This window comes from Eretmochelys imbricata, chromosome 6 (assembly GCF_965152235.1).
Source record: "Eretmochelys imbricata isolate rEreImb1 chromosome 6, rEreImb1.hap1, whole genome shotgun sequence".
In the NCBI taxonomy this organism is placed as follows: domain Eukaryota; kingdom Metazoa; phylum Chordata; order Testudines; family Cheloniidae; genus Eretmochelys; species Eretmochelys imbricata.
This window is the reverse complement of record NC_135577.1, coordinates 1,166,476-1,193,610: the sequence shown is the minus strand read 5'-3', so window position 1 is coordinate 1,193,610 and position 27,135 is coordinate 1,166,476. Positions and strand designations below refer to the sequence as shown.

General features: G+C 53.5%; 2 protein-coding genes across 2 annotated transcripts in view; both read right to left on the bottom strand.

Annotated features, from left to right (window-relative positions):
* The window catches only part of LOC144265861 (prostasin-like), a 363,252-nt gene that overhangs the window by 229,700 nt on the left and 106,417 nt on the right, over nt 1–27,135 (bottom strand).
* On the bottom strand, nt 97–16,226 carry LOC144266305 (RING finger protein 112-like). Its single transcript, XM_077819750.1, has 13 exons — nt 16,125–16,226; nt 15,309–15,485; nt 9,734–9,949; nt 9,212–9,349; nt 8,841–8,945; nt 8,575–8,625; nt 7,421–7,477; nt 7,138–7,224; nt 6,039–6,168; nt 5,761–5,891; nt 5,501–5,554; nt 1,395–1,469; nt 97–923 (listed from the first exon to the last, which is right to left on the bottom strand). The coding sequence occupies exons 1-13, from the start codon at nt 16,224–16,226 to the stop codon at nt 402–404; spliced, it is 1,845 nt and encodes a 614-aa protein (XP_077675876.1). The 3' UTR covers nt 97–401.

Genomic DNA, 27,135 nt, shown 5'->3' with positions numbered 1-27,135 from the left:
TGGTAGAAGAGGACAGGACAAGGAGTAATGGTCTCAAGTTGCAGTGGGGGAGGTTTAGGTTGGATATTAGGAAAAGCTTTTTCACTAGGAGGGTGGTGAAGCACTGGAATGCGTTACCTAGGGAGGTGGTGGAATCTCCTTCCTTAGAGGTTTTTAAGGTCAGACTTGACCAAGCCCTGGCTGGGATGATTTAGTCGGGGATTGGTCCTGCTTTGAGCAGGGGGTTGGACTAGATACCCCCTGAGGTCCCTTCCAACCCTAAAATTCTATGAGTCTAATGTCCCTTCTTAGAATCGGTGGGCGACGGCTGCCCCACTGTGGGGTGGTTTGTGGGTGACGTGTCTGTGCCACGCTGCAGCCCCGTCACCCCATTCATCACCCCCAGACTGGGGGGGTGCCGTTCAGATCAGGGGAGCCGTATCGGACACCTCCACAGTGCCGTCCCCCTCCTCCCGTTGGCCGGCGGCAGCCTTGGCCCTCTTCTTGTCCTTCTGGGTGATCTTCCCACCAACTCCCATGCCCACACCCCCGCCCACACACCCCCCGGCCACGGCGCCCGCCCCAACCCCAATGCCTGCTGCCCCCGACACACTGAGCACCACAGCCGCTTCTGCACCCATGGCAGCAGCGGCAATTCCTGCACCAGCAACTCCGCCCACGGTTGCCAGGGCCACCGCCCCCGCGCCCACGCCCACCGCCGTGACAAATTTCTTGAAGCGCTTCCCATAGCTCTCCAGGAAGGTCTCGGCCTCCCGCGTCAGCTCCTCCTCCAGCCCTGTCAGCTGGGCCTCTTTCTCTGGCGCCGGCTCCCGCATGTCCGTCCAGCATCGCCCCAGCAACTGCCCACGCCGCTCCGCGAACAGCTCCGCCATCTTGCCCGGCCGCACCTTGAGGCAGGCGACCACGTTCCGGGAGCCGCCGTCCTGCGCCCGCCGGGAGAGGAGACGGCCAAGAGCGTTGAAAAGGGCAAGCACGGCACAGCTCCATCCTAAGATTGGGGCCCACTTCACATGGGGCATTGCACAGACCTCCTCACCGTCCGAGATCAGGGTCCGGGTCATACAGACAACCCTCAGCTGAGATCAGAGCTCCCACTGGGCCGGGCACAGCTCAGATTTCCTGCCTGAAACTGGCCCCCTCCCATGCGAGGTGCTGCACAGACCAACCCCCACCTGAATTTGGGGCCTCCATCATGCTGGGTGCTGCACAGTCCTCAGGTTCGAGATTGGGCCCCCTCTTGTGCCAGGTTTGGAGTCTCCCATCCATGCAGCATCCCTGGGAGCTAGAGGCCTGAACTCTTATCTCTTGCCACAAATCCCATAGCCTGCAGGGCTGGCCAGGAAGTTTCCCTTGGGTTCCCCTGGCTGGGGACAAAGCTGCCCCCTTGGACTCACCTTCTCCTTCAGAAACACAGCGTGGTCTGCGCGGGCCCTGTCCAGGACTCTCTGGTTGTGGAAGGTGTTGGCCATCTGTGCCAGGAGGACAAGGCTGGGGTGAGCCGCCGTTTATCGGGACCTGCCTCCACCTAGTGGCTGCAGCTTCCACCACAGCAACCTCAAGTAACAGAGAGACGCTGATAGCTGGGGTGGCAGCTGCTTGGGGCTTCTGGTACCGCCAGCCTCCAGTTTGTTCCTCACGGCAGCCCAGCCTCGGCTCCCTTCCCACCCCGACCTGCACTTTGCATCTGCAGCACCTTCCTGTAGCCAAGGACTCTGCAAACCCCTGTCCCAGCCGGGCTTGGCCTGAGGCTGACACCCGACAGCGCATCAGTGTTGCCAGCTCTCACGGGTCTGGTGGTGTTTGGGGGTTTTATCAATCTCCAGGAGGCAGGTGGTTTGGGTGTGAATCTCAGCTCTTTTTTGGTGTGGAGAGGGAGTAGTGTTCTGGGCTGGGTTAAATCTTGTTGTGGAGGAGCAATTGTTGGCCTGAGACCTGATCAACTCCCACATATTAAACCACACTTGGGTGAAACTCAGAGATATCACCACTAAAATTGAAAAAAACCAACAACCCCCACCTCAGGAATGTCCCTGATGAGCGTTAGACCTCTGGAGGTGGTAAAGTAGAGATGCCCAGAGGCTGAGAAATTAGGCAAGATACAGAAGGAGACTCAACAAATGGTGAAATAAACTCTGACCAGCGTTTTATGCTGCCCTCTGCATAAACAGAGAAGGTCACAACTAAGTTACAATTTGGGAATGAAAGATAAAATGTAAAAAACTTGGGCAGAAAGGAGGACACATAGATGCCAGTGTGTAATAGGTTAAAATTTCTGTTATTTAGGAGTGTGGGATAATGTGATAGGTTTAGTCAATCTGAAGGAGGGAGCTAGTTTTACCTGTATAATGTAAATGAAAAACATTGCTCTATGGAAAGCATTTCCGGATTGCAGTACAACATCAAACTGTAGGAACTCTGACCCCTCTGCACGATCGTGATGTGTGTGGGCTCCGGGAACCCCCTGATGAGTGAATCCTGACTGGCCATGGGGTGAAATTTGTCTGTATGTTGGGAGTGGTGAGCATAAGGGATTTGCTCGGTATATGTGTTCTGTGTGTGTTGCTAATAAATAGATGTTTAGAGTAAAACTGCATCAGGCTCTTTCGCTGGGAAAAGGCACCACAGACCCCTACAGCCCTGAGCCCCGAGGGGAAGGGCGGGTACTTAAATTGATCCGGTTTCTTCCTGAGCCCCGTGGGTACGGATAGGTTTGCCAGAAGCTGGGAAAGGGAGAGAGGGGATGGATCAGTTGTTCATAACCTGTTCTGTTCACTCCCTCTGGGGCAACGGCCATTGGCCACTGTTGGAGGACAGGATTCTTGGCTAGATGGACCTTTGGTCCGACCCAGAATGGAAGCTCTTATGCTCTTATGTGTCTTACACCCCAAGTCCTTTGTAGGGAAAGGGTGAGGGTGCCTTAAATTGACGGGCTGATGCCTTCAGTCCTAGCTAGGGTATAGGTGGGGAGCCCTAAATTGACTGGGTAACACAATGACTCCAGAACAGTCTCTGCTGTGGTGTTATTCTGGAGTGGTTTTTGGGGTGTAGTTATTCCAGAATAGCTAGGTTGGTCTATCCCCCACAAGAACATAAGCTGCACCCCCACCCCAATTTTTCTGTAGAAGGGGACCTGGTTAGCACCTGGCCCAGCCAATCTGAGGCTGACACCCAAGACAACTTTGCCGTCCATGCCTCTGGTTATGTCTACACTGCGATGTAAGCCCAGAGTTAGTAGGAATGGAGTTAGCAGCCCCTGGGGCTATTAACCTAGGGCTGGAGCGTCTACACTCATTTGACACCCCAGGTCAGGACTGGCTGAACCCTGGGTTCCTGCTCGGAGCTCCAGCATCTATACTGCATTGTGCAGGCCTGAGTGCAACCACCCATATCCCAGACTTCCTAGCGCCCTCCCTAGCTGCTTCTGCCCTTTTCCCCTTTGGTGGTGGTGCAGCCTGGGAAAACTGGACTGTCCAGCAACCTTGACTGGCCAGAGGGGAAAGAAAGTCGGCCCTGTGGGATTGTGGGATACTCTGGGTGGCCTCCCAGAGCACAAGTCCAGCAGGGCTAAGGCTATGCTGCAAAGCAACAGGGCTTGAACCCAGCTCCTGGCTTGACTCAGGCTTGGACCCTCCATCGCCGGGCAGTCCTGGGACCCTGGCTCCCTGAATTCAGGATCACAATAGTGGATTTAGAGCCACCTTCCCCCATCTTGCCACATGTGCCTCCCATGACGCACTACAGCCATAACGCCTGGCTTCCCCTCACCATAAAAGGATGTTGTGGTGCATTGTGGGAAATGTAGCTTGGCTGCCTCATTCTCCTCTATATGTCCAGCTCCCTGGTTGGACTAGAACTCCCATGGTGCACCGGGGCCATGATGCCAGGCTTCCCCTCACCAAACAAGGAGATGCTGGTGCATCATGGGAGATGAAGTCTAGTTGCTCCATTGTCCTCTGAGGCCAGGCTCATGGGAGGTGCCGTCCAACCAGGATGCTCAACTGGGATGCGGAGCACCTGGCCCTTTAGATTCCTCTGCTGGAGGCCCTGCAGTCCTAGCACACCCCACCCCAGGTAAAGGAGCAGTGAGGGTGGGTCCTCCAGGCCTGCCTAGAAAGGCTGCAGCGAAGCAGCCAATCAGGGTGTGGCAGGCTCAGTTAAAAGGAGCTACAGGGGCTGAGCAGGGCAATCGCTGGCTGGGACGGGAAGGGTAAAGAAAAACTAAAAGGCTGTGACACTCCACAGGGAAAGAGACTGGGGAGAAGCCCTGCTCACACCGGGACAGGACTGGGAAACTGTCCAGGCACAGAGGCTTGAGAAGACCCTGATAAATCAAGACAGAGAAACTCTCCAGGCAAGGAGGCCTGGGGGAGACCCTGCTGAGAGAGGGAACAGAGAGAGAACGCAAGAGGGTGATGGGACAGAGTAGGAAGCACCCCAAGAAATGCAGCAGTAGCAATTAGGAAAGAAAGCAGCAGGTGGCTGCTACTTGCAGGGTCCCTGAGTTGGGACTCCGAGTAGTGAGCGAGCCCAGGTCCCCCACCGGCCACTGGTGCAGTGGCCAAAGCCCTGAGAAGGGGGCAAGTTTAGTTTTGGAGCCTGAGAAAGGGACTAGAGTTTAAAGAGGCCCAGAGATGCGGCTCAAGACCCCAGAGGGGGCCAACCATTTGTTGGACTGTGTTACCCGGGAAGAGGTTGCTTGGTGTGTCTTTAGACTATGGGTGACTTAGCCGGAGGGCTGAGGCACCCCTGACTATGGCAACCGGGGGAGGGATTCCTCAGTGGTTTGAGCATTGGCCTGCTAAACCCTGGGTTGTGATTTCAATCCTTGAGGGGGCCATTTAGGGATCTGGGGCAAAAAAAAAAAAAGTCTGTCAGGGACGGTACTTGGTCCTGCTGTAAAGGCAGGGGACTGGACTCGATGTCCTTTCAAGGTCCCTTCCAGCTCTATGAGATAGGTATATCTCCATATTAAAACCGCAACAGGGGCACCCGGAAGAGAAAAAGGGAAGAATGCAGGATTGCACCCAGCTGACTGGAGGTGCTCATGAGAGCTGAGTGCCCCCCTGTTGCACCAACCCCTGGAGAAGAATGAGGCACGTGAGGAGCATGAACTATGGGAGCCATGTGGGCAGCGTTGCCAAATGGAAACATTTGGGGGGGTTGTAGGAAACTCAATGGGCTCTGCACAAAAATCCCCACTTTGGGGCCAGCTCTGATAAACTGCTGTCATTTACATAGGGCAGGTATGTCCCCATGCCTGGGGACAGACATGTTGATGTTATGGACCTCTGAACTGGACATGCATCCGTAGACTGGCCAAACCCTCCATCATCAGCCACCCTCTAGTCTAGTCAAATTCTTCTACCTTGGAGTCCAAGAACCTGAGATCTTTTCCCAGCCACCTCCAGTAGGATGGCCCCAGTTCCCAGCATCTCACCAGCCCTGGCATGGAAGGGGGAAAGGAGACACCCCACTATCAGGTCAGAGGCAGAGATGGTACCTGACAGGGAGAGGAGAAGCCGGAGCGATGTTTCTTCATCACATCAGATAAATTCTGCAAAGGAACCAAAAGAAATCATCACGTCACAGACTCTACAGGGCTTAGAAAGGCTGGGAACATGGGGATGGCTTGCCTGGCGCTGAGATGCAGCCACCTCTGAGGTGGGGCAGCTGGGGAATTGGGGGTATTGGGGTCATCACTGACAGCAAGGGGAGAGCATCCCCTTCCTGCTCCCTCCAGCACAGCTGGCCAGTCCCCACCTTTATCTTGGCAGCGAGTTGTGTCCCTGTCAGCACCTCCCAATGCCGGTCCCTCCGGACGTGTTGACCAGCCGTGCTCACCAGGGCGGTGACGTAGTCCCTCAGGCTCTTCCGGAATTTCTCACCCATGTCTGCAAAGGGGAGAGAGATGGACGATGGTGGAGGAATACAGGGCCTGTCTGATTCTTCCTTCTCTCTACCTGCCACGCACGGGCAGGATCAGTCACATTGCTCTGCACAGGGCAGGGGGCTTAGAGCCACTGTCCTGGGTCCGTTACCTCTCAGCCTTCCCTCGCTCCCCATCGCGATCCGCTCGCCAGGGAAGGGCATCAGGTAACAGCAGCTGCTCCTTCTCTTCAGCACTTCCAGGGCCTTGGGGTGTTTGCAAGGGGACCTCGCCTCCAGCTTCTGCCGAGCCAGGGGCAATGGTTACATTGACACACAAACACCTGTGTTAACATTAGCCAGACCTGCCAGGCAGTCAGAGAGGGTCTGGAGGAGCCCGGCCTCGTTTGCGGTAGGCATTGGAAGGGGGGCAGTGAACGAGACAGGGGATGGCAGGAAGAGAAAGGAGTGAGTCCCAGGTCTCAGCCTCTCCAACCCCCCACCCCATTCCCAGTCTATCCAGATGCCTTGTCCCACCCTGCTCCTTTCCCTCCTCCTGCTCTGGCTTTTCTCCCGTCCACACTGCAATCAAGCAGCTTCCTCCTCCCGCCACCTGGGCTCACTGAGAGCATGGGAGAGACAGGAGGTCCCCTCTCAGTTCTGGTGCCTGGCCTGGAGCAGAAACTGCAGGGAAAGTCCAGCTTTGCTTCTGTCTCCCCAGGCTGGAGCATCCTTGGTCGCTCTGTGGGGACGGGGCATGCTCAGTCTGGGCAGCATGTGGAGCTGGGAGGGCCTGGAGCATGGTCTGTGTGGACGGACTCTGCCATATGCCTGACACACTGGCCACCCCACCCCCAAACAAATTTAGAGTCCTTACTCTGAAGCGGGGAGGGCGGGGAGGATAGAGATGTTTAAAAAAAAAAAGGAACATCAGAATTTTCTTTCAATATTGCCAAACAACGTGGGGTTTTTTGCCTCATTCTCAGAAACAGCTGGAGGGAGCATCCATGAATTGAGCTGGCGGCAGAAAACAAGCATGGAAAATTTCAGCCCAAACAGTTACAGTTTGGCAAAGTTATAAGCAACTTTAAAGGGGTCTTATAATGGGATTTGTCACACAACCATTACAAAGGGTGGGGCTACCAGCCCCTGAGAGGGGAAAGGCCCCGTGTCCCATTCCCCAACCACTGAGCCAACCAATCCCAAACACTGGGTCTGGATCACAACTAGTCCCTGGGTCCCACTCCCCATCCCCCCAAGCCCCACACTCACCTGTCTGACGTGTCTCAGATGCTGCTCCCCACCCTGGGCTCCGAGGACCCGGGAGCTGCTCCAGTCCCGCACCAGTAGGTCCAGGTGCTGCAGGGGAGACAGAAGGGGAGTTGAGGGTGGGGGGACACTGGGACGTGGAGAAGGACAGTGTCTGCTGGGGAAACCTCAACCCCTCAGGAGTGGGGCTGGGGTGCAAGGGGCAGGAGCATGCTGTGGAGTGGGGGAGGGGTGCAGTGTGGGGATACATGGGGCAGAGCAGGTGATGGGGGAGAAGCCATCTCACCTGAATGGGCTCCAGTCCATAGGCCTCTCCCACCACTTCGGCCACCTGCACAAACATCTGCAGAGAGAAAAGAGGGGCGGGGTGAGTCTGGGACCTGGGAGGTGTTTAGTTTGGGGGGAAATGATCCTGCCTGTGGACAGAAAGGGGCCTGATCACCCCCCACCCCCACACCTGAGCTTCTTCCTCTGCCCAGGGCAGAGAGCGAGGCCCAGCGAGTGCAAAATGAATTGTGAGATGGACAGAGACGATTTCAGTGGGTCAGAGAGAAAGAAGCTGCACCCGGCCATGGGAGTGAGAGGGAGGCTGTGGGACACGAGGGTCTGGCACGGGCGGGGAGGACTGTCAATGCGCAACCCCTCCTCTATCCGGTTTCAGGGCTTTCACCTTCTCTCAAGGTGCTCCATAGAGGTAAGGGAGGAATGCGGGGGGGAGTCAGTGATCGAAATTTGGGGTCCTTTTACAAAGGGGTTCCACTCCACAAACACCCCATTGCCTCGGGCTGATGGACGCTTCCAACTTTCTTTGCACAGCCCCAGGGGTCAAACCATGGCTCTGCTCACGCCTTGAGCAATGTCAGCCACGTAGCATTTCCCTGAGCTCTGACTAGGGCTTCATATCTCTGCGTGAACCAGGTTTTTGCCAATGACAGAACCCGGGGCAGCGAGGGCAGATAAAACCCTCCCAAGCCGACCCCTCCCCTGAACAGAGAATCCCCCCAGGGCTCAGTACAGGGGCAGGACACACCATATACCACAGCTGGCAGTGATGTCACTAAGGGTGCGACTGACAGAGGCTCGACCCAGCGGGGCTGGGGCTGGGTAAGAGGCTGGAGAGAAGAGAAGAGCAGTGCAGGGGGGCAGAGCAACCGCCCCAGGACCTGGCCCCAGCACCTTCCCACCAATGGCAGAGCTGGGCTGGAGGGGAGGGAGGGGTCCTAACTTTGGCCCAGCGGCCCACGCCGGATACCTGGGAGCAGAGAGCCAGGCTGGGCTGTGTGGTGACAGTGCTGACTCCAGAGGCCCATGTGACCGTGGGAGAGTCGGTTTCTCTCTCTGGGCCTCAGTTTCCCCACAGGAGCTATGGGGAGGGATAATAACACTGTGGGCATAAGGGGAGAACCTGGCCCGGCCACGTTCTGCACTGCCCGGCCTCACCTCCAGGTATTCGAGATCCGGGTCCTTCACCCGACAGCCAGTGTTCAGTATCTGCAAATAATCACGAGACAGACAGAGCTACAGCAACGAGCAGGGACGGCCGCCCCAGGCCCCTTCCCAGCCACGTCACCCGCTCCCTGCAGCACAGCGCCCCCTAGCGCCTCACTGGGGCATTGGGGCCGGGCCTTACCCCCAGGGGAGAGCACCCCCCGCTGAGCCTCCACCCTGCTCCCTGCAGCACAGCGCCCCCCGGGGAGCCCCCCAACCTGGTAGGAGCTGAGCAGCATGGAAAAGGCGGAGAGTTTGATGCTGGTCTCCTTGTTGCTCTCAATTCCCATGGAGCCCTCGGTGTCGACCAGCAGCACGGCCACCTGGGGGGGCCAAGAGTGAGAGCCCCAGGTCAGCTCCCGGCTTTGTCCAGCCACCCACGGCCCCTCCGCCCCCAGAGCCTGCCCCCTGCTCAGCCCCTTTGGCCCCTGGCATCTCCTTCTCACCTTTCCCAGAAGTCCCCCAGGGTTAGCTCTTTACTTCTGTCTCTTCTCCATTCCCCCCTGTTCTCTCTCCACCTGGTTCCCCTCTCCCAGCCCCCGCATGGCCTCCTCCCCCTTCCCTGTGCACTCCCAACGCCCCCAATTACCTTCCCCGCCTTGGCCGGGACCCAGAAGGGCTGACTCCACGCCCACACCCCGTTGGTGACTCGCTCCTCGTCCGCACGCCACTCGAACCCCTCCAGGGGCTCATCCTCCCGGCCCATCCATGACCCGTCCCTCGCGTCCTGCTGGGAGGGAACATGGTGGGGGAGAGGTCAGTGCAGCGTGGGGGAGGAGAGTGACTGATACCCCCCCTCCTACCCTGGGCTGCAAACCCTGGGAGGGGGGCAGGGGTTAATTGTGCTAGTGTGGGGCAGGGAGGAATACATGGTGACGGGTGTGATCGTAATCTGATAGACAAACAGACCCACGGCTGTCTAGACGAGAGAGAGACATGCTGTGCTCCAGACAGGCCGACAGATGCGTTAGGGTCCAGCCAGGGCCTGAGCTAACTGGACATGGTGAGGGGCGGGCTGCCCACAGCCACGTGTGCAGCTCTGAGCCTGCCAGCAGGGGGCAGGATGGGGCCGCTCACACCCACAGCTCACTCCTGCCCCGTTCACACTCACCGGGCTCCGGAGCTGGCGCAGCAGGTAGTTCAGCAGGAAGGATTTGCCCCGGCGCTGCTCCCCGATGATGGACACCAGGCAGACGGGGGCGTCCCCCACCCCACCCTGCTCCAGGCAGCGGCTCAGGGCCTCCTCATCCAGGATCAGGTTCTCTTCCTCGTCCAGACGCACCAACTGCACCGGGCGCCCCGGCTCCCGCTGAGCCCCCGGCCCCTGCTGCAGGGAGAGAGCAGGGTCAGACCTGGGACCCCGCCCTCCAAGAGAGACTGTCCCATGGCCCCCTTATAAGAGCCCCATGCCCCATTCCCACCCCCTTCAGCTAGCCAGTCCCCTGCACCAGAGCCCCGTGACCCTTCCCAAGCCCCAACCCAGCCAGTGCCCGAGATCAGAGCCCCGGTCCCCATTCCCACCCCCCCAAACCAGCCAGTCCCCCTGCCCTGGGGCTGCATCAGAGCCAGAACTCTCTGGAGGGGAAATACCCCTAGATCCTTGCTGGAACACATCAAGGGAGACTGTGCCAGGCTAGGGAAGACATATAAAGAAATGGAGGCTAAAGTGATCTTCAGTGGGATGCTACCTGTCCCTGGAGGAGGAGAGCGAAGGCTAGACCAGATGCCGATAATCAACAGATGGCTCAGGCACTGGGACTAACGAGGGCTTGGGGATGTTCAACCACTGGGAGGCGTTCACAGACAGATGACTCTTCTTATGGGACGGACGCCACCTGCATGGGCAGGGAGATAGACTTCCGGGGTGGAGGTTGGCAGATGATGAAAAGGGCTTTAAACTAGGAACCCTGGGAGATGCTCATGGAACCTCCAGGCCTGATTCTCACACTGAGCGGGAGGAAAATCAAGTAGGAGAGGGCACAGCAAAGGAGAAAGGAGTGACAGAGAGAAGGAGAACGCACGAGAAGAAGATCAATAGTGCCAAGAGCACCCACACTAACAGTCAGGTGGCCGATACTGGCAGTAAAATGACTGTACCTACCTGCGTGAGAAATCTAAGCAAAACCAAGCAGAATCAGCAAGATGTCTGCTCAGCAATGCCAGTAACCTGGGTGACAAAATGGAGGAAGTAGAACTATGGGTGCGGGACGGGAAAAGAGATATTATCGGGTGAACAGAACCATGGGGCAGAAGCAGCCATGGCTGGATTACAGGAAAGAAAGAAGAAAGGCAGAGGTGGTGGAGTAGCATTGTCTGCTCATGACGAGGTGGAGTGGAAAGAAACGAGAAGGGATGGAATGGATAAAACAGAATCAGTTTCTGTCAAAATCACTGTGGGGAAGAAAGCTACCAGAGGCCCCCAGGGACAGTGCTTCGGATCTGCTACAGACCCCCAGAATCCGGTTTGGAGGTGGATAGAAACCCCATGGATAGTTTGAATGAAATAAATACCACTGGGAATTGTGTGATTATGGGAGACTTTCGTTTTCCAGACAGAGATTGGGGGAGAAGAGCTACTAATAATGGTAGGGCTTGGATATTTTTGTATGTGACGGCTGACAGATTTCTTCACCGAGTAGTCACCGAAGCAACAAGAAGTGAGATCAGTTTAGATTTAGTATTGGTAAGTAGCGAGGACCGCACTGAAGAACTGGCTGTAAAGGATAGCCTTGGTTCGAGTGACCATGAGCTATTCAGGTTAAATTAAATGGAAGGATAAAGGAAATCAGGTTGGCAGCCGGGGGTCCTGGATTTCAAAAGGCCAAACTGTAAAACATTAAGGGAATTGGGGAAGTGGATGGCCTGCAAACCTCAAGGATCTGGATGTGGAAGAGACTTGGAATTACTTTAAGTCAAAATTGCAGAAACTCTCTGGAGTCTGCATCCAGAAAGAAGCCCATAGGAAGGGTTGCCGACCAAACTGGATGAACCAGGATCTCAAAGAGAAATTAAGAGAAAGCAGAAAGCCTACGAGGAATGGAAGATGGGATGGATCAGCAAGGAAAGCTGCCTCCTGGAGGTCAGAAAGTGGAGAGAAAACTGAGAACTGCCAAAGGCCTAGCAGAGTTAGACCGTGCAAAGGGAATTGAAACAAACACTAAAAGGTTAATTAGCCTTATAAATAAAAAGAAAACAAGGAAAGAAGAAGTGGGACCGCTAAGCGCTGAGGGTGGGGTGGAGATTACAGATATAAGTGTAAGTAGAGGTTGAATGAGGTCTCCCCTGAGATCTGGTGGTGAGCTGTGGAAAAGGACTTCAGGAGCTGATCTCCTTTGGATGGGCACACCCACCCTGCCTAGGTGCTCAGCATGATGGGATTGCTTGCCCAAATGGTCACTTTTGGCTGGTGTTGGATCCCCAGTCTCCTTGTCATTGGGGCATGAAGGGCAGCAGAACTGTACCTGGCCGACCCCGATGGAACACACACACACTCACACTCACACTCACACACACATGTATGTGTGTTGTGGGCCTTGCCTAAGGGTCCCAAACACCACTTGTCCCTTCCTCTCTCCACTGTGTAATAACAAAGCTAATTGAGACTCAGTTGAGAGTCTTGTTACAGGCTGCAGAGCTGAAATCGCTGATACCTAGGTCAATGTATTAGATCTGCTTTGGGACAGTGTCTCTGATGCAAGACACTGCCCAGTGTGCCCCAGCCGTCAGGCTCCCCCACGAACAGCTGAAATCACTGAGAGCTGTGTGAAGTGGGGGGCCCAGAAGTCAGCTTGGTGTGGCCAGCAGGGCGGCTGGCGGAGAGGGGTGGCAAGCGGCCAGCAGGGCGGCTGGAAGAGAGGGCCAGAGAGCAGAGCCCCACAGAGAGGCACGGCAATCGGCCATAGGGGTGACAAGCGAGTGTCCGAGCCGCGGAGTGAGTAATGTGCCTCCTTCTCTCCCCCGTCCCGTTTTCACCTAGGGTGGGAGGTGAACCCTGCAGATGCACCTGTGAACTCTGGGGCTGCACTGGCCAAGGACAGCAACTGTGAATGGGGTGCAGAGAAGGGACGGGCACGTAAAAGGGAATTTTGGGTTGCTGGCTTAAGACCCTGCAGGAAAAGGGCACTGCCCAACCTACTTGGGGTGGGTCTTTTGCTCATGGTTTATGTTTATGAACCCTGTTTGTGGTGTTTTCCCAAATTAATGCCGAGGTACTTCCCTCCTTTTATTCAAAGTTTCTTTTCTACACTCAGACTCTGTGCTTGCGAGTGGGGAAGTTTTGCCTCTGAGAGGCTCCCAAGGGTGGTGTGTAAATTTCTCAGGTCACTGGGTGAGGGCTCGTGCCGGTTCTGTGTTGTATTGTTGAAAAGAAACCCCTAGATATTGAACCGGGCCCTGGTTGCTGCTGGCTCCACCTGGAAGAAGGGTTACATGGGTATGGCCCAACAGCTAAACAAATATCTTGCCTCTGATTTTAATAAGCATATAGAGATGCTTGTGGCAAGATGGCTAATGAGAACAAGAACACGGGAGTAGAAATTGTCACTGAATTCTCTGAAATGGAAGCCAAATTCAAACAGCTTAATGGGACCAAACTGGGGGGTCTGGACCATCTCCACCAAAGAATATTAAAGAAACTGCACACAAAATTGCAAGCCCAACAGCAAGGAATTGTAATTAATCTGTAAAAGTCAGGGCTTGTATCCCATTATGGGAGAATGGCTAATATAGTACATATATTTAAGAAGGGGAAAAAAGTGATCCAGGAAACCACAGTTCCATTAGTTTGACCTCAATTTTATGCACGGTCTTGGACCAAGGTTTGAAAGAGACAGTAGTTAAGGACATAGAGATAAATGGTAATTGGCATAAAATACATTCTGGCTTTAGAAAAGGTAGATCATGCCAAACCAACCTGATCTCTTGCCTTGAGAAGATAACTGATTTTCTAGACAAAAGAAACGCAGTTGATCTAATCTGCGTGGATTTCAGTAAGGCATTTGATACTGTGACACATGGGAAATTAAATTGGAGAAGATGGGAATTAAGATGAGAATCGAAAGGGTAAGGAGAGGTTAAAAGGGAGACTACAATGGGTCAAACTGAACGGTGAACTGTCAGGCTGGAGGGAGGTTACTAGTGGAGTTCCTCGGGGATCGGTCTTGGGACCAATCTTATTTAACATTTTCATTAATGACCTAGGCACAAAAAGTGGGAGTGTGCTGATCAAATTTTGGGATGACCCACAACTGGGAGGTATTGCCAGTATGGAGGAGGACCGGAATATCATACAGAAGATCTGGACAACCTTGAAAACTGGAATAATAAAAATGTATAGTGAAAAGTGCAAGGTCATGCATTTTGGGATTAACAACAAGAATTTGTGCTACAAGGTGGGGACATCTCAGTTGGAAGCGACAGAGAAGGAGAAAGACCTGGGTTTATTGGCTGATGACTGGATGACTATGAGCTGCCAATGCGATGTGGCCGTGAAAAAGGCTGATGCAACCCTAGGATGTATCAGGTGAGGTACTGTATTTCCATCAGAGACAGGAAGTGTTATTGCCATGATACAAGGCACTGGTGAGCCCCCATCTGGAGCAGAGTGTCCAGTTCTGGTCTCCCACGTTTAAGAAAGATGAATTCAAACTGGAACAGGTAGAGAGAAGGGCTACTAGGATCATTCAACGACTGGAAAACCTGCCTTAGAAGAGGAGACTCAAAGAGCTTGGCTTCTTTAGCTGAACCAAAAGAAAGGTGAGGGGAGCTATGATTGCACTCTAGAAACACAACAGAGGGATAAATACCAGGGAAGGAGGGGAGTTATTTAAGTTAAGCACCAACCTTGACACAAGAACAAATGGCTATAAATTGGCCAGCAACAAGTTCAGCCTTGAAATTAGACAAGGGTTTCCAAACATCGGAGGAGTGAAGTTCTGGAACAGCCTCCAAAGAGGAACAAAAAACCTAACTGGATTCAAGACTGAGCGTGACAAGTTTATGGAGGGGATGGTATGATGAGGTTGTCTACAAAGGCATATGGCTCATGTGTGAAGGCTCGTACCAAATATCCCCAAGGGCCAGTGATGGGACACTAGATGGGGAGGGCTCTGAGTTACTATAGACAGTTCTTTCCCAGGTGTCGGGCTGGTGAGTCTCCCCCAAATGCTCAGGGTTTAGCTGATCGTCATATTTGGGGTGGGGAAGGAATTTTCCCACCGGTCGGATTGGCAGAGACCTGGGGCGGGGGGGTTGCCTTCCCCTGCAGTATGGGGCACGGGTCACTTGCAGGTTTGAACTAGAGTAAATGGTGGAGTCTCTGTAACTTGGAGTCTTTCGATCATGATTTGAGGACATCAGTAATTCAGCCAGAGGTTCGGGGTCTATTATAGGAGCGAGTAGATGAGGTTCTGTGGCCTGCAATGTACAGGAGTTCAGACTAGATGATCATGATGGTCCTTTCTGGCCTACCAGTCTATGAGTCTGTGTGTCCCATTCCTCACCCTTCTGAGATAATCAGTCCCCACCCTGGGCCCAGATCAGGGCTGGTGCCCTCCAAAGGGGGAAGGCCCCGTGTCCCATCCCCTGCCCCCATGAGTCAGCCAGTCCCTGCCCTGTGGCTGGATTGGGCCCAGCATCCCCTACGAGAGAAACCTCCTTTTCCCCTTATCCGGCCTGCCTGGTCTCACCGACTCAGTCTCTTCCTGCAGAGGCTTGGTGATTTTCTCCGCTCGGTTTTTGACGCTTGTGTCTGGGATCATCCTATCCCCGGAGCAGGGATCCCGGCACTCCGGGCAGCGGTGCCCCTGGGCTGAGATCTGGCTCCAGTGAGTCGAGAGGCAGCCCCGGCAGAAGTTGTGGCCACACTTGATGCAGAAAAGGACCTAGGGGTGACAGTGGACGAGAAGCTGGATATGAGTCAGCAGTGTGCCCTTGTTGCCAAGAAGGCCAATGGCATTTTGGGCTGTATAAATAGGGGCATTGCCAGCAGATCGAGGGACGTGATCATTCCCCTCTATTCGACACTGGTGAGGCCTCATCTGAGTACTGTGTCCAGTTTTGGGCCCCACACTACAAGAAGGATGTGGAAAAATTGGAAAGAGTCCAGCGGAGGGCAACAAAAATGATTAGGGGACTGGAACACATGAGTTATGAGGAGAGGCTGAGGGAACTGGGATTTTTTTGACTGCAGAAGAGAAGAATGAGGGGGGATTTGATAGCTGCTTTCAACTACCTGAAAGGGGGTTCCAAAGAGGATGGCTCTAGACTGTTCTCAGTGGTAGCAGATGACAGAACAAGGAGCAATGGTCTCAAGTTGCCGTGGGGGAGGTTTAGGTTGGATATTAGGAAAAACTTTTTCACTAGGAGGGTGGTGAAGCGTTACCTAGGGAGGTGGTGGAATCTCCTTCCCTAGAAGTTTTTAAGGTCAGGCTTGACAAAGCCCTGGCTGGGATGATTTAGTCGGGGATCGGTCCTGCTTTGAGCAGGGGGTCGGACTAGATGACCTCTTGAGGTCCCTTCCAACCCTGATATTCTATGATGGAGACGGGGTCACTCAAGACGTCCCAGCAGATGGAGCAGGTGACGTCCTCCCGGAGTTGTTCCATCCCCCTGACCCCACAGGCCTGGGGAGATCCACTGGGTTAGTAGCTAGCACATGGGAACACCAGGGCTAAGATGCTACCGCAGAGGGGCTGGGAGCCAGGACTCCTGGGCTCTACTGTTAGTTTTCACCACTTGGCTGGGTAAGTTTCCAATCACTGTTGTGCGCTGGCCACTCCCATTTTGGGGCAGGGCTGGCAAGTGCCTCTCTGCTCTTGGGGTTTTGGGTTGCCTGGGGTCCAGGAGTGCAGCACCCTGAACTCTGATGGGAATGACACAACCGTTCCTGCCCCCTGAGCTCACCCCGCTGGAAACACCCGACCCTCTCGGACATGGGCTCAGCCGTGGGGTGAGACTCTCAGAGCCACCCCGGGCGTCTGCCAGCCCAGCCAGTCAAGGGGCCGTGGAAACTCCTGCTGCCGTTGCTTCTGTTGTTATTAAAAGGGGCTGCCTTGGGCATCCTGAATCCCACCCCTTCCCCCCCCAGCTCACAGGACACTCCCCAGGCATTAGCTGCAGGCAGGGAGAGGGGATTGAAGGAAGGTCACCAGAGAGGATCTGGGCACAGAGACAAGCAGCCTTGATGGCCAGAGCCAGCCCTGCTCTGCCACATGGTGAATCTCAGAGCGTCCTGCTTCTGAGAAAGCGCACAGCTAAGAGAGTTGAGGGTAACTCCCAGCTGCCACCCACAGCCCCCTGCTATCCCACCCCTGGGTCCCTCACCCAGCTCTGCCAGTGCCCCTCACTCCCGACCCGCAGCCCTTGCTAGCCCACCCCTGGGTCCCTCACCCAGCTCTGCTGGTGCCCCTCACTCCCAACCCGCAGCCCCCTGCTAGCCCACCCCTGGGCTCCCCCTCAGCCAGCTCTGCTGGTGCCCCTCACTCCCAACCCACAGCCCCCTGCTATCCCACCCCTGGGTCCCTCACCCAGCTCTGCCAGTGCCCCTCACTCCCGACCCGCAGCCCCTGCTAGCCCACCCCTGGGTCCCTCACCCAGCTCTGCTGGTGCCCCTCACTCCCAACCCGCAGCCCCCTGCTAGCCCACCCCTGGGCTCCCCCTCAGCCAGCTCTGCCAGTGCCCCTCACTCCCGACCCGCAGCCTCCTGCTAGCCCACCCCTGGGTCCCTCACCCAGCTCTGCCAGTGCCCCTCACTCCCGACCCGCAGCCCCTGCTAGCCCACCCCTGGGTCCCTCACCCAGCTCTGCTGGTGCCCCTCACTCCCAACCCGCAGCCCCCTGCTAGCCCACCCCTGGGCTCCCCCTCAGCCAGCTCTGCCAGTGCCCCTCACTCCCGACCCGCAGCCTCCTGCTAGCCCACCCCTGGGCTCCCCCTCAGCCAGCTCTGTTCCTGTAGCTCACCCTGGTGAACAGACGCGAGCACAGACCCCGAGGTTAATTCTCCGTTTGTCTCTGACTTTTCCCCTCTGCCTCCCTGGCTCTCTGCAAGTCTCTCTGCACAGAGTGGCGGGCTGGCCACTCCCCACTCAGTTTCATTTTCAGCGTCTGGGTTTGGTCACTGGATACCGTGGGCATGACTGAGGGCTTTCCCTAGAGCCCTTTGCCAAGGGGGCGCTTGTGTAAGCGGGGGAATGGTCCCACGATTGGGGAGAACTTTCCTGGCTTCTGCAGGGCCCCGGTGGAATCGGACAGGGAAAGGATCCTAGTCCTCACCCTATATCCCTTCAACCGGAGGCCTGCCTGCCCTCGAGGGCTCCCCTTCCCCTCTCCCACGCGCCAGAGTTCTCGTAACCCCACAGAGCTGGGCCCAGAGGTCCTGGGGGGCTCGACCCCCAATCTTGTCATGGTCACTTAGGGCAAGGGCCAGGGTGTCCCCACTCCAGGGTGCTCGCTCCACAAAAGCCACTTCCCTGGCCCACTGTCCCTGCAGTAAGTTCAGACCAAATACAATTTATTAAAACAGTGAGAAACAATAAGGAAAAGCAGGTAAAATGGGACAGGTTAAAGGAGCAAGGGGCCCCGCCCTGTGGGCATGGGGACACCACACACATCTGTCTCTGGGGCGTAAGGAAAGGTCAGCGTCTGTTCCTCACCCATCCCAGGCCTCCCCGCTCTTCCTGCATTGCGGTGACACCGCGGGTCAGACACAGCTACACGCCCGCAGGCTGCAGGTGACAGGACCCTTCTCCCCAGCATCAGCCCCCAATCTGGGTCACGCCCCCCACCCCCGAGTCGGGCCTTCTGCTCCCTTCCCCCCTCGCTCTCCTCAGCTGTTTGGCTCTGGTGTGGTGTCGCATGGCTCTGCCCCCCGATCCCAGCTCTGGGCCCACGGCTCCCGCTGTAGCTCAGCCCTGGCTCCTTGTCAGCACGGCTGGTCTGCCCTGCCCCAGCTCCAGCTCCCCAGCACTGCCCTCAGCCCAGCTTCGGCTCCTGCTGTCCCCTTAGCTCTGCCCTTCTCTGCCCCAGGCAGCCCCAGCTCACTCAGAGGAGGGGTCCCTGGGCTCCTGACTCCCTCATTGGCCTGCTTCCCTGTCCATCAGGCTCACCTGGAGCATTTGCATCACCCCATTGGCCCTGGGGACTGTCAGTCTCGGGATCCTGAGTTCTCTTCAGCCCTGCCCCTTTCTCCTGAGCTTCTGTGAGGGAACACCAGCCCCCTTCCATTTATCTCCATTTCCATGTCAGGAACAGAGCATGAGCTTTTCTTTAGATGCAGAGACATCCCAGGTCACCCAGTGTCAGCGAGTGTGGGGGAGTCAGGGCCCTGCACCCCCACTTCCTGCGATTCCACGGGACTCTCAGCCAGCCAGGAGCACAGAAGGTTTATTAGACGACAGGAACACAGTCCCAAACAGAGCTTGTAGGTGCAGAGAACAGGACCCCTCCGTCAGGTCCCTTTTGGGGGGTGGGGAGCCTGGACCCAGGTTCTGGTCCTCCCCCCATCTCCCCAGCTATCTCCAAACTGAAAACCCCCCAATTCTAGGTCATCTATGTTGAAACTAGGGAAGATCCCTCTCAAGATCCAGCTGGTCTGAGGAAATGGAGAGATGTACCGAATGGCAGCTTGGCCCAAACTGTAAAGAAATCAAGCTCACCCACAAAGAGTCCTCCAACCGTCCAAGCAAGATGGACAATGCTTGATGGAGAATCAATTCTCAGAAGAATTGGAAGAAGATTCTACAAAGGGACAGGCAGACAACACAACCACTGGCTAGGAAAGTGGTGTAGGGTGGAGGGGTTTGGTTTTGTGGAACATTGGTCCACCGCCTATAGTGAGAGGGGGCTATTCAGTTTGGAAGGCCTCCATCTTTGCGGAATGGGGACCAATCTGCTCTGGGACAGACTGGCTAGAAGTGTCAGGAGGGGGTTACACTAATAGCAAACAGGGAAGGTAAAAAGAGGGAAGACAAGAGCACTCCGCTAGCTCTGAAACTGAGATGTTCAGAACAAAGGACAAGAAACCAAAGGACTGCTAAAGAGAAGAAATTCTTTAGTTGCCTGTGACCCAATGCTAGGAGCCTGCATAATAAACAAGAGGAATTGGAATTGTTCATTTATGATTCTATCTGAAGGCAGGTGGAATGAATGACACAATAGTAATGCTAAAATCAACCGAGGAAGGAGCAAGTGGGGAAAAGGGGCGGGGAAAGAGCACTCTACCTTTAATATGGCATTATCTGTTTCTGCGTCACTCATGACTCAGAAGAAAATTGGTTTTGAATGTTTATGGATTAAAGTCCTTATAGATAAAAGCACAAGATAGGCTACTAGTTGGCATCTGCTACAGCCACCAAAGCACACTAGGAAACAGGACAACTGCTTCCTTATGGGGAAGGAATGTGTAGGAAAAAACACTGTGTGATCATGGGGGACTTCAGTGTGAGTGGCATATGCTGGAGGTCTCCCACTGCCAGGACTAAAACATTCTTGGAATGTCTGAACATAACAGAAGAGGATTTCCTAACTCAAAAACTGTTGTGGCCAGCATGGGTGAATTCTATGTTAGACTTTGTCCTAATAGATAAAGAGGAATGGATCGCAAGAACTAAACGTTAATGGTTATTGATGACTTGATCACATTTCTAATGTGCGAGCGGAATAAAGTCCAGAGCAGTAATAGTGCTTTAATAGGGCCAATTTCACAAAGCTAAAACAAATTATGAGCCAAATCAACTGGGAGGAAAAATTTAATCAGAAAAATGTGAATGATGATTGGGAATCATTTAAGCAACGTGAATGATAATTGGGAATCGTTTAAGATTCCCAAAAAGCCACAATACCACAACTGAGGAAGAAGGTTGTACTAGTTAACAAACTGACCTGGTTTAGAGGGGAAGTGAAGGCACCTGTAAAAATAATATCTAACATTTGGAAGAAAGGGGAAGGTGATAGTAATGAATATCCCACACGACAGTCTGATTAAAAAATTCTCATGCCACACATTAAATGGATTAAAAATTGGGCTACTGTTAAGCCTCAAAATGTGACTGTAAATGGGGAATTATCACTGAGCTGGGCTATTTCAGGTGGCATCCCACAAGGATCTGGTTTGGGCCCTACAGTATTTAACATTTTTATCAATGATCTGGAAGAAAACATAAAATCATCCCTGAGAAAGTTTGCTGATGACACAAAATTTGGGGACGTGGTAAATAATGAAGAGGACAGGTCACTGATTCATAGGGTATGTCTACACTACGAAATTAAGTCGAATTTATAGAAGTCGGTTTTTTAGAAATCGGTTTTGTATATTCGAGTGTGTGTGTACCCACAGAAAATGCTCTAAGGGCATTAAGTGCATTAACTCGGCGGAGTGCTTCCACAGTACCGAGGCTAGAGTCGACTTCCGGAGCGTTGCACTGTGGGTAGCTATCCCACAGTTCCCGCAGTCTCCGCTGCCCATTGGAATTCTGGGTTGAGATCCCAATGCCTGATGGGGCTAAAACATTGTTGCGGGTGGTTCTGGGTACATATCATCAGGCCCCCATTCCCTCCCTCCCTCCCTCCGTGAAAGCAAGGGCAGACAATTGTTTCGCGCCTTTTTTCCTGAGTTACCTGTGCAGACGCCATACCACGGCAAGCTCAGGTAACCGTCACCGTATGTCTCCTGGGTGCTGGCAGACGCAGTACGGCATTGCTACACAGTAACAGCAACCCCTTGCCTTCTGGCAGCAGACGGTGCAGTACGACTGGTAGCCGTCATCGTCATGTCCGAGGTGCTCCTGGCCGCGTCGTCCGGGAGCACCTGGACAGACATGGGCGCAGGGACTAAATTTGGAGTGACTTGATCAAGTCATTCTCTAGTCCTGCAGTCAGTCCTATTGAACCGTCTTATGGTGAGCAGGCAGGCGATATGGATTGCTAGCAGTTGTATTGTACCATCTTCTGCCAGGCAGGCAAGAGATGAGGATGGCTAGCAGTCGTATTGTACCATCTTCTGCCGAGCAGCCCTGAGATGTGGATGGCATGCAGTCCTTCTGCACCGTCTGCTGCCAGCCAAAGATGTAAAAGATAGATGGAGTGAATCAAAACAAGAAATAGACCAGATTTGTTTTGTACTCATTTGCTTCCCCCCTCTCCCCCGTCTAGGGGACTCATTTCTCTAGGTCACACTGCAGTCACTCACAGGGAAGGCAGCGAGGTAAATCTAGCCACGTACCAATCAGAGGCCAGACTAACCTCCTTGTTCCAAAAGAACAATAACTTAGGTGCACCATTTCTTATTGGAACCCTCTGTGAAGTCCTGCCTGAAATACTCCTTGATGTAAAGCCACCCCCTTTGTTGATTTTAGCTCCCTGAAGCCAACCCTGTAAGCTGTGTCATCAGTCGCCCCTCCCTCTGTCAGAGCAACGGCAGACAATCGTTCTGCGCCTTTTTTCTGAGTGGACGCCATACCAAGGCAAGCATGGAGGCTGCTCAGCTCGCTTTGGCAATTAAGAACACATTAAACACCACACGCATTATCCAGCAGTATATGCAGCACCAGAACCTGGCAGAGCGATACCGGGTGAGAAGGCGACGTCAGCGCGGTCACGTGAGTGATCAGGACATGGACACAGATTTCTCTGAAAGCATGGGCCCTGCCAATGCATGCATCATGGTGCTAATGGGGCAGGTTCATGCTGTGGAATGCCGATTCTGGGCTCGGGAAACAAGTACAGACTGGTGGGACCACACAGTATTGCAGGACTGGGACAATTCGCAGTGGCTGCGAAACTTTCGCATACGTAAGGGCACTTTCATGGAACTTTGTGACTTGCTTTCCCCTGCTCTGAAGCGCATGAATACCAAGATGAGAGCAGCCCTCACAGTTGAGAAGCGAGTGGCAATAGCCCTGTGGAAGCTTGCAACGCCAGACAGCTACCGGTCAGTCGGGAATCAATTTGGAGTGGGCAAATCTACTGTGGGGGCTGCTGTGATGCAAGTAGCCCACGCAATCAAAGATCTGCTGATATCAAGGGTAGTGACCCTGGGAAATGTGCAGGTCATAGTGGATGGCTTTGCTGCAATGGGATTCCCTAACTGTGGTGGGGCCGTAGACGGAACCCATATCCCTATCTTGGCACTGGAGCACCAAGCCGGTGAGCACATAAACCACAAGGGGTACTTTTCAATAGTGCTGCAAGCTCTGGTGGATCACAAGGGACGTTTCACCAACATCAACGTGGGATGGCCGGGAAAGGTACATGACGCTCGCATCTTCAGGAACTCCGGTCTGTTTCAAAAGCTGCAGGAAGGGACTTTATTCCCAGACCAGAAAATAACTGTTGGGGATGTTGAAATCCCTATAGTTATCCTTGGGGACCCAGCCTACCCCTTAATGCCATGGCTCATGAAGCCGTACACAGGCAGCGTGGACAGTAGTCAGGAGCTGTTCAACTACAGGCTGAGCAAGTGCAGAATGGTGGTAGAATGTGCATTTGGACATATAAAGGGGCGCTGGTGCAGTTTACTGACTCGCTTAGACCTCAGCGAAACCAATATTCCCACTGTTATTACTGCTTGCTGTGTGCTCCACAATATCTGTGAGAGTAAGGGGGAGACATTTATGGAGGGGTGGGAGGTTGAGACAAATCGTCTGGCTGCTGGTTACGTGCAGCCAGACACCAGGGTGGTTAGAAGAGCACAGGAGGGCGCGGTACGCATCAGAGAAGCTTTGAAAACCGGTTTCATGACTGGCCAGGCTAGGGTGTGAAAGTTCTGTTTGTTTCTCCTTGATGAAACCCCCCACCCCTTGGTTCATTCTACTTCCCTGTAAGCTTACCACCCTCCCCTCCTCCCTTCGATCACCGCTTGCAGAGGCAATAAAATCATTGTTGCTTCACATTCATGCATTCTTTATTCATTCATCACACAAATAGCGGGATGACTACCAAGGTAGCCCAGGAGGGGTGGTGGAGGAGGGAAGGAAAATGCCACACAGCACTTTAGGCACAGCACTTTAAAAGATTACAACTTTAAAATTTATTGAATGCCAGCCTTCTTTTTTTTGGGCAATCCTCTGTGGTGGAGTGGCTGGTTGGCCGGTGGCCCCCGCACCGCGTTCTTGGGCGTCTGGGTGTGGAGGCTATGGAACTTGGGGAGGAGGGCGGTTGGTTACACAGGGGCTGTAGTGGCAGTCTGTGCTCCAGCTGCCTTTGCTGCAACTCAACCATACACTGGAGCATACTGGTTTGATCCTCCAGCAGCCTCAGCATTGAATCCTGCCTCCTCTCATCATGCTGCCGCCACATTTGAGCTTCAGCCCTGACTTCAGCCCGCCACTTACTGTCTTCAGCCCGCCACCTCTCCTCTCGGTCATTTTGTGCTTTCCTGCACTCTGACATTATTTGCCTCCACGCATTCGTCTGTGCTCTGTCAGTGTGGGCGGACAGCATGAGCTCAGAGAACATTTCATCACGAGTGTGTTTTTTCTTTCTTTCTAATCTTCACTAGCCTCTGGGAAGGAGAAGATCCTGTGATCATTGAAACACATGCAGCTGGTGGAAAAAAAAAGGGACAGCAGTATTTAAAAAGACACATTTTATAAAACAGTGGCTACACTCTTTCAGGGTAAACCTTGCTGTTAACATTACATACATAGCACATGTGCTTTTGTTACAAGGTCGCATTTTGCCTCCCCCCACAGCATGGCTACCCCCTAAACCCTCCCCCCTCCCCGTGGCTAACAGCGGGGAACATTTCTGTTCAGCCGCAGGCAAACAGCCCAGCGGGAACGGGCTCCTCTGAGTGTCCCCTGAAGAAAAGCACCCTATTTCAACCAGGTGACCATGAATGATATCTCACTCTCCTGAGGATAACACAGAGAGACAAAGAACGGATGTTGTTTGAATGCCAGCAAACATACACTGCAATGCTTTGTTGTACAATGATTCCTGAGTACGTGTTACTGGCCTGGGGTGGTAAAGTGTCCTATCATGAAGGACACAATAAGGCTGCCCTCCCCAGAAACCTTTTGCAAAGGCTTTGGGAGTACATCCAGGAAAGCCGCGAATGCCAAGGCAAATTAATCCTTTCACATGCTTGCTTTTAAACCATGTATAGTATTTTAAAAGGTACACTCACCGGAGGTCCCTTCTCCACCTGGCTGGTCCGGGAGGCAGCCTTGGGTGGGTTGGGGGGTACTGGCTCCAGGTCCAGGGTGAGAAACAGTTCCTGGCTGTCGGGAAAACCAGTTTCTCCGCTTGCTTGCTGTGAGCTATCTACAACCTCATCATCATCATCTTCTTCTTCGTCCCCAAAACCTGCTTCCGTGTTGCCTCCATCTCCATTGAAGGAATCAAACAACACGGCTGGGGTAGTGGTGGCTGAACCCCCTAAAATGGCATGCAGCTCATCATAGAAGCAGCATGTTTGGGGCTCTGACCCGGAGCGGCCGTTCGCCCCTCTGGTTTTCTGGTAGGTTTGCCTCAGCTCCTTAAGTTTCACATGGCACTGCTTCGGGTCCCTGTTATGGTCTCTGTCCTTCATGCCCTGGGAGATTTTGACAAAGGTTTTGGCATTTCGAAAACTGGAAAGGAGTTCTGATAGCACGGATTCCTCTCCCCATACAGCGATCAGATCCCGTACCTCCCGTTCAGTCCGTGCTGGAGCTCTTTTGCAATTCTGGGACTCCATCATGGTCACGTCTGCTGATGAGCTCTGCATGGTCACCTGCAGCTTGCCACGCTGGCCAAACAGGAAATGAGATCCAAAAGTTTGCAGTTCTTTTCCTGTCTACCTGGCCAGTGCATCTGAGTTGAGAGTGCTGTCCAGAGCGGTCACAATGGAGCACTCTGGGATAGCTCCCAGAGGCCAATACCGTAGAATTGTGTCCACAGTAGCCCAAATTCGACCCGGCAAGGCCGATTTAAGTGCTAATCCACTTGTCAGGGGTGGAGTACGGAAATCGATTTTAAGAGCCCTTTAAGTCGAAATAAAGGGCTTCATCATGTGGATGGGTGCAGGTTTACATCAATTTAACACTGCTAAATTCGACCTAAAGTCCTAGTGTAGACCAGGGCATAGTGTTATCAGCCCTTTTGCTCAAGATTCTCTTACTTTTCTTTGCTGTCTGTATGTTTGTGTCCATAATAAAACAAAATAGACTGAGGGGGAAAAAAGCTCTTTATTCATTCCACACATGGTGGTTAGTGGGGGTGGAGTTTACAAGGGAGAAAATGCACTGAATGGGACAGATTGGTAAGGAACAACACAGATAAGTGTCACATTATTCTGGCTCATTGCTGAAACTGGTTTTCAAAGCCTCACAGAGATGCAGAGCTGCTCGGTGGGCTCTTCTTCTTCCCCTGGTATCTGGCTGCTCAAAATTGCCTGCCAGGTGATCTGCCGCAACCCCACACCCCGGCAGAAACTTTTCTTCCTTTGTTTCACAGATATTATGGAGCATACAGCAGGCAGAAATAATAATGGAGATATTGCTTTCACTGAGGTCTAACCTAGGAAGCAAACAACGCACACAACCTTTTAAATGTCCAAAGGCACATTCCACCACCATTCTGCGCTTGTTCAGCCTATAGCTGAACTGCTCCTTACTGCTTTCCAGGCTGCTTGTGTACAGTTTCATGAGCCATGGTAGGAAGGGGTAGGCTGGGTTTCCCACGATCATGATTGGCATTTCAACATCCAAAGTGCAGGCAAGGCAATGTTTATTGGGATTAATCAAGCAAGCATATCAATAGCTCTGCTTGCTGACAGAGCCTTTTTCCCTTGTCCCCTTTTTCCTCACCTCCCCCTTCTTAGCAGGCTTAATTATACCTGTAGCGCACGCCATAGGTCCCACCCCCTTACAATTTGTGGTCATATTCTGTTCTGGAGGGTCTTGAGTCTGGGGGCTTTGGTACCACCTCTTTTGTATCCCATGGGAGAGGTAAGGAGTGAGGTTGTGTACTGGACAAGGCCAGGCATTTGTTTGGCTTTTAGTGTTTCTTATGCCACCCCACCACCCCCCCATCCCACTCGCCACTCCCAACTGGTAGATTGACCTTATCTCCGGAGAGGAGTTGAGGCAGGACTGTCCTGCAAGCGTACACTCGTATATTAAACTCCCACCAAACCCAGCAATGCTTTACCGCTATTCCTTATCTTTTCTCATTGTACTAGCAAACCCATCTGGTTGGGCAGAAGCAACACACAGTGTCTTTGTTCACACACATATTAGGAAGGATATAAAAATATGAAAAGTCAAATGGGCAAACAAGACCCAAAACTCTATCTCGGGCAAATATACAGGCCTGAATACGGCATTATCACCACTAGCACTCTCAAAAGCCACCCCTTTTCATGCACCATAGTCCTGATGGCAGTGTGTAGATGTGTGTAATTTCATCATGTGCTGGTGTAATTGTGCCCCCTAGTGTTATATTACAGGATCGTGTACATTCCCAGCAAAACACATCATACCCCATCTACAACACCCTAATCACTCCCCTTTTGCAACAGGTCACTGATCCTCCT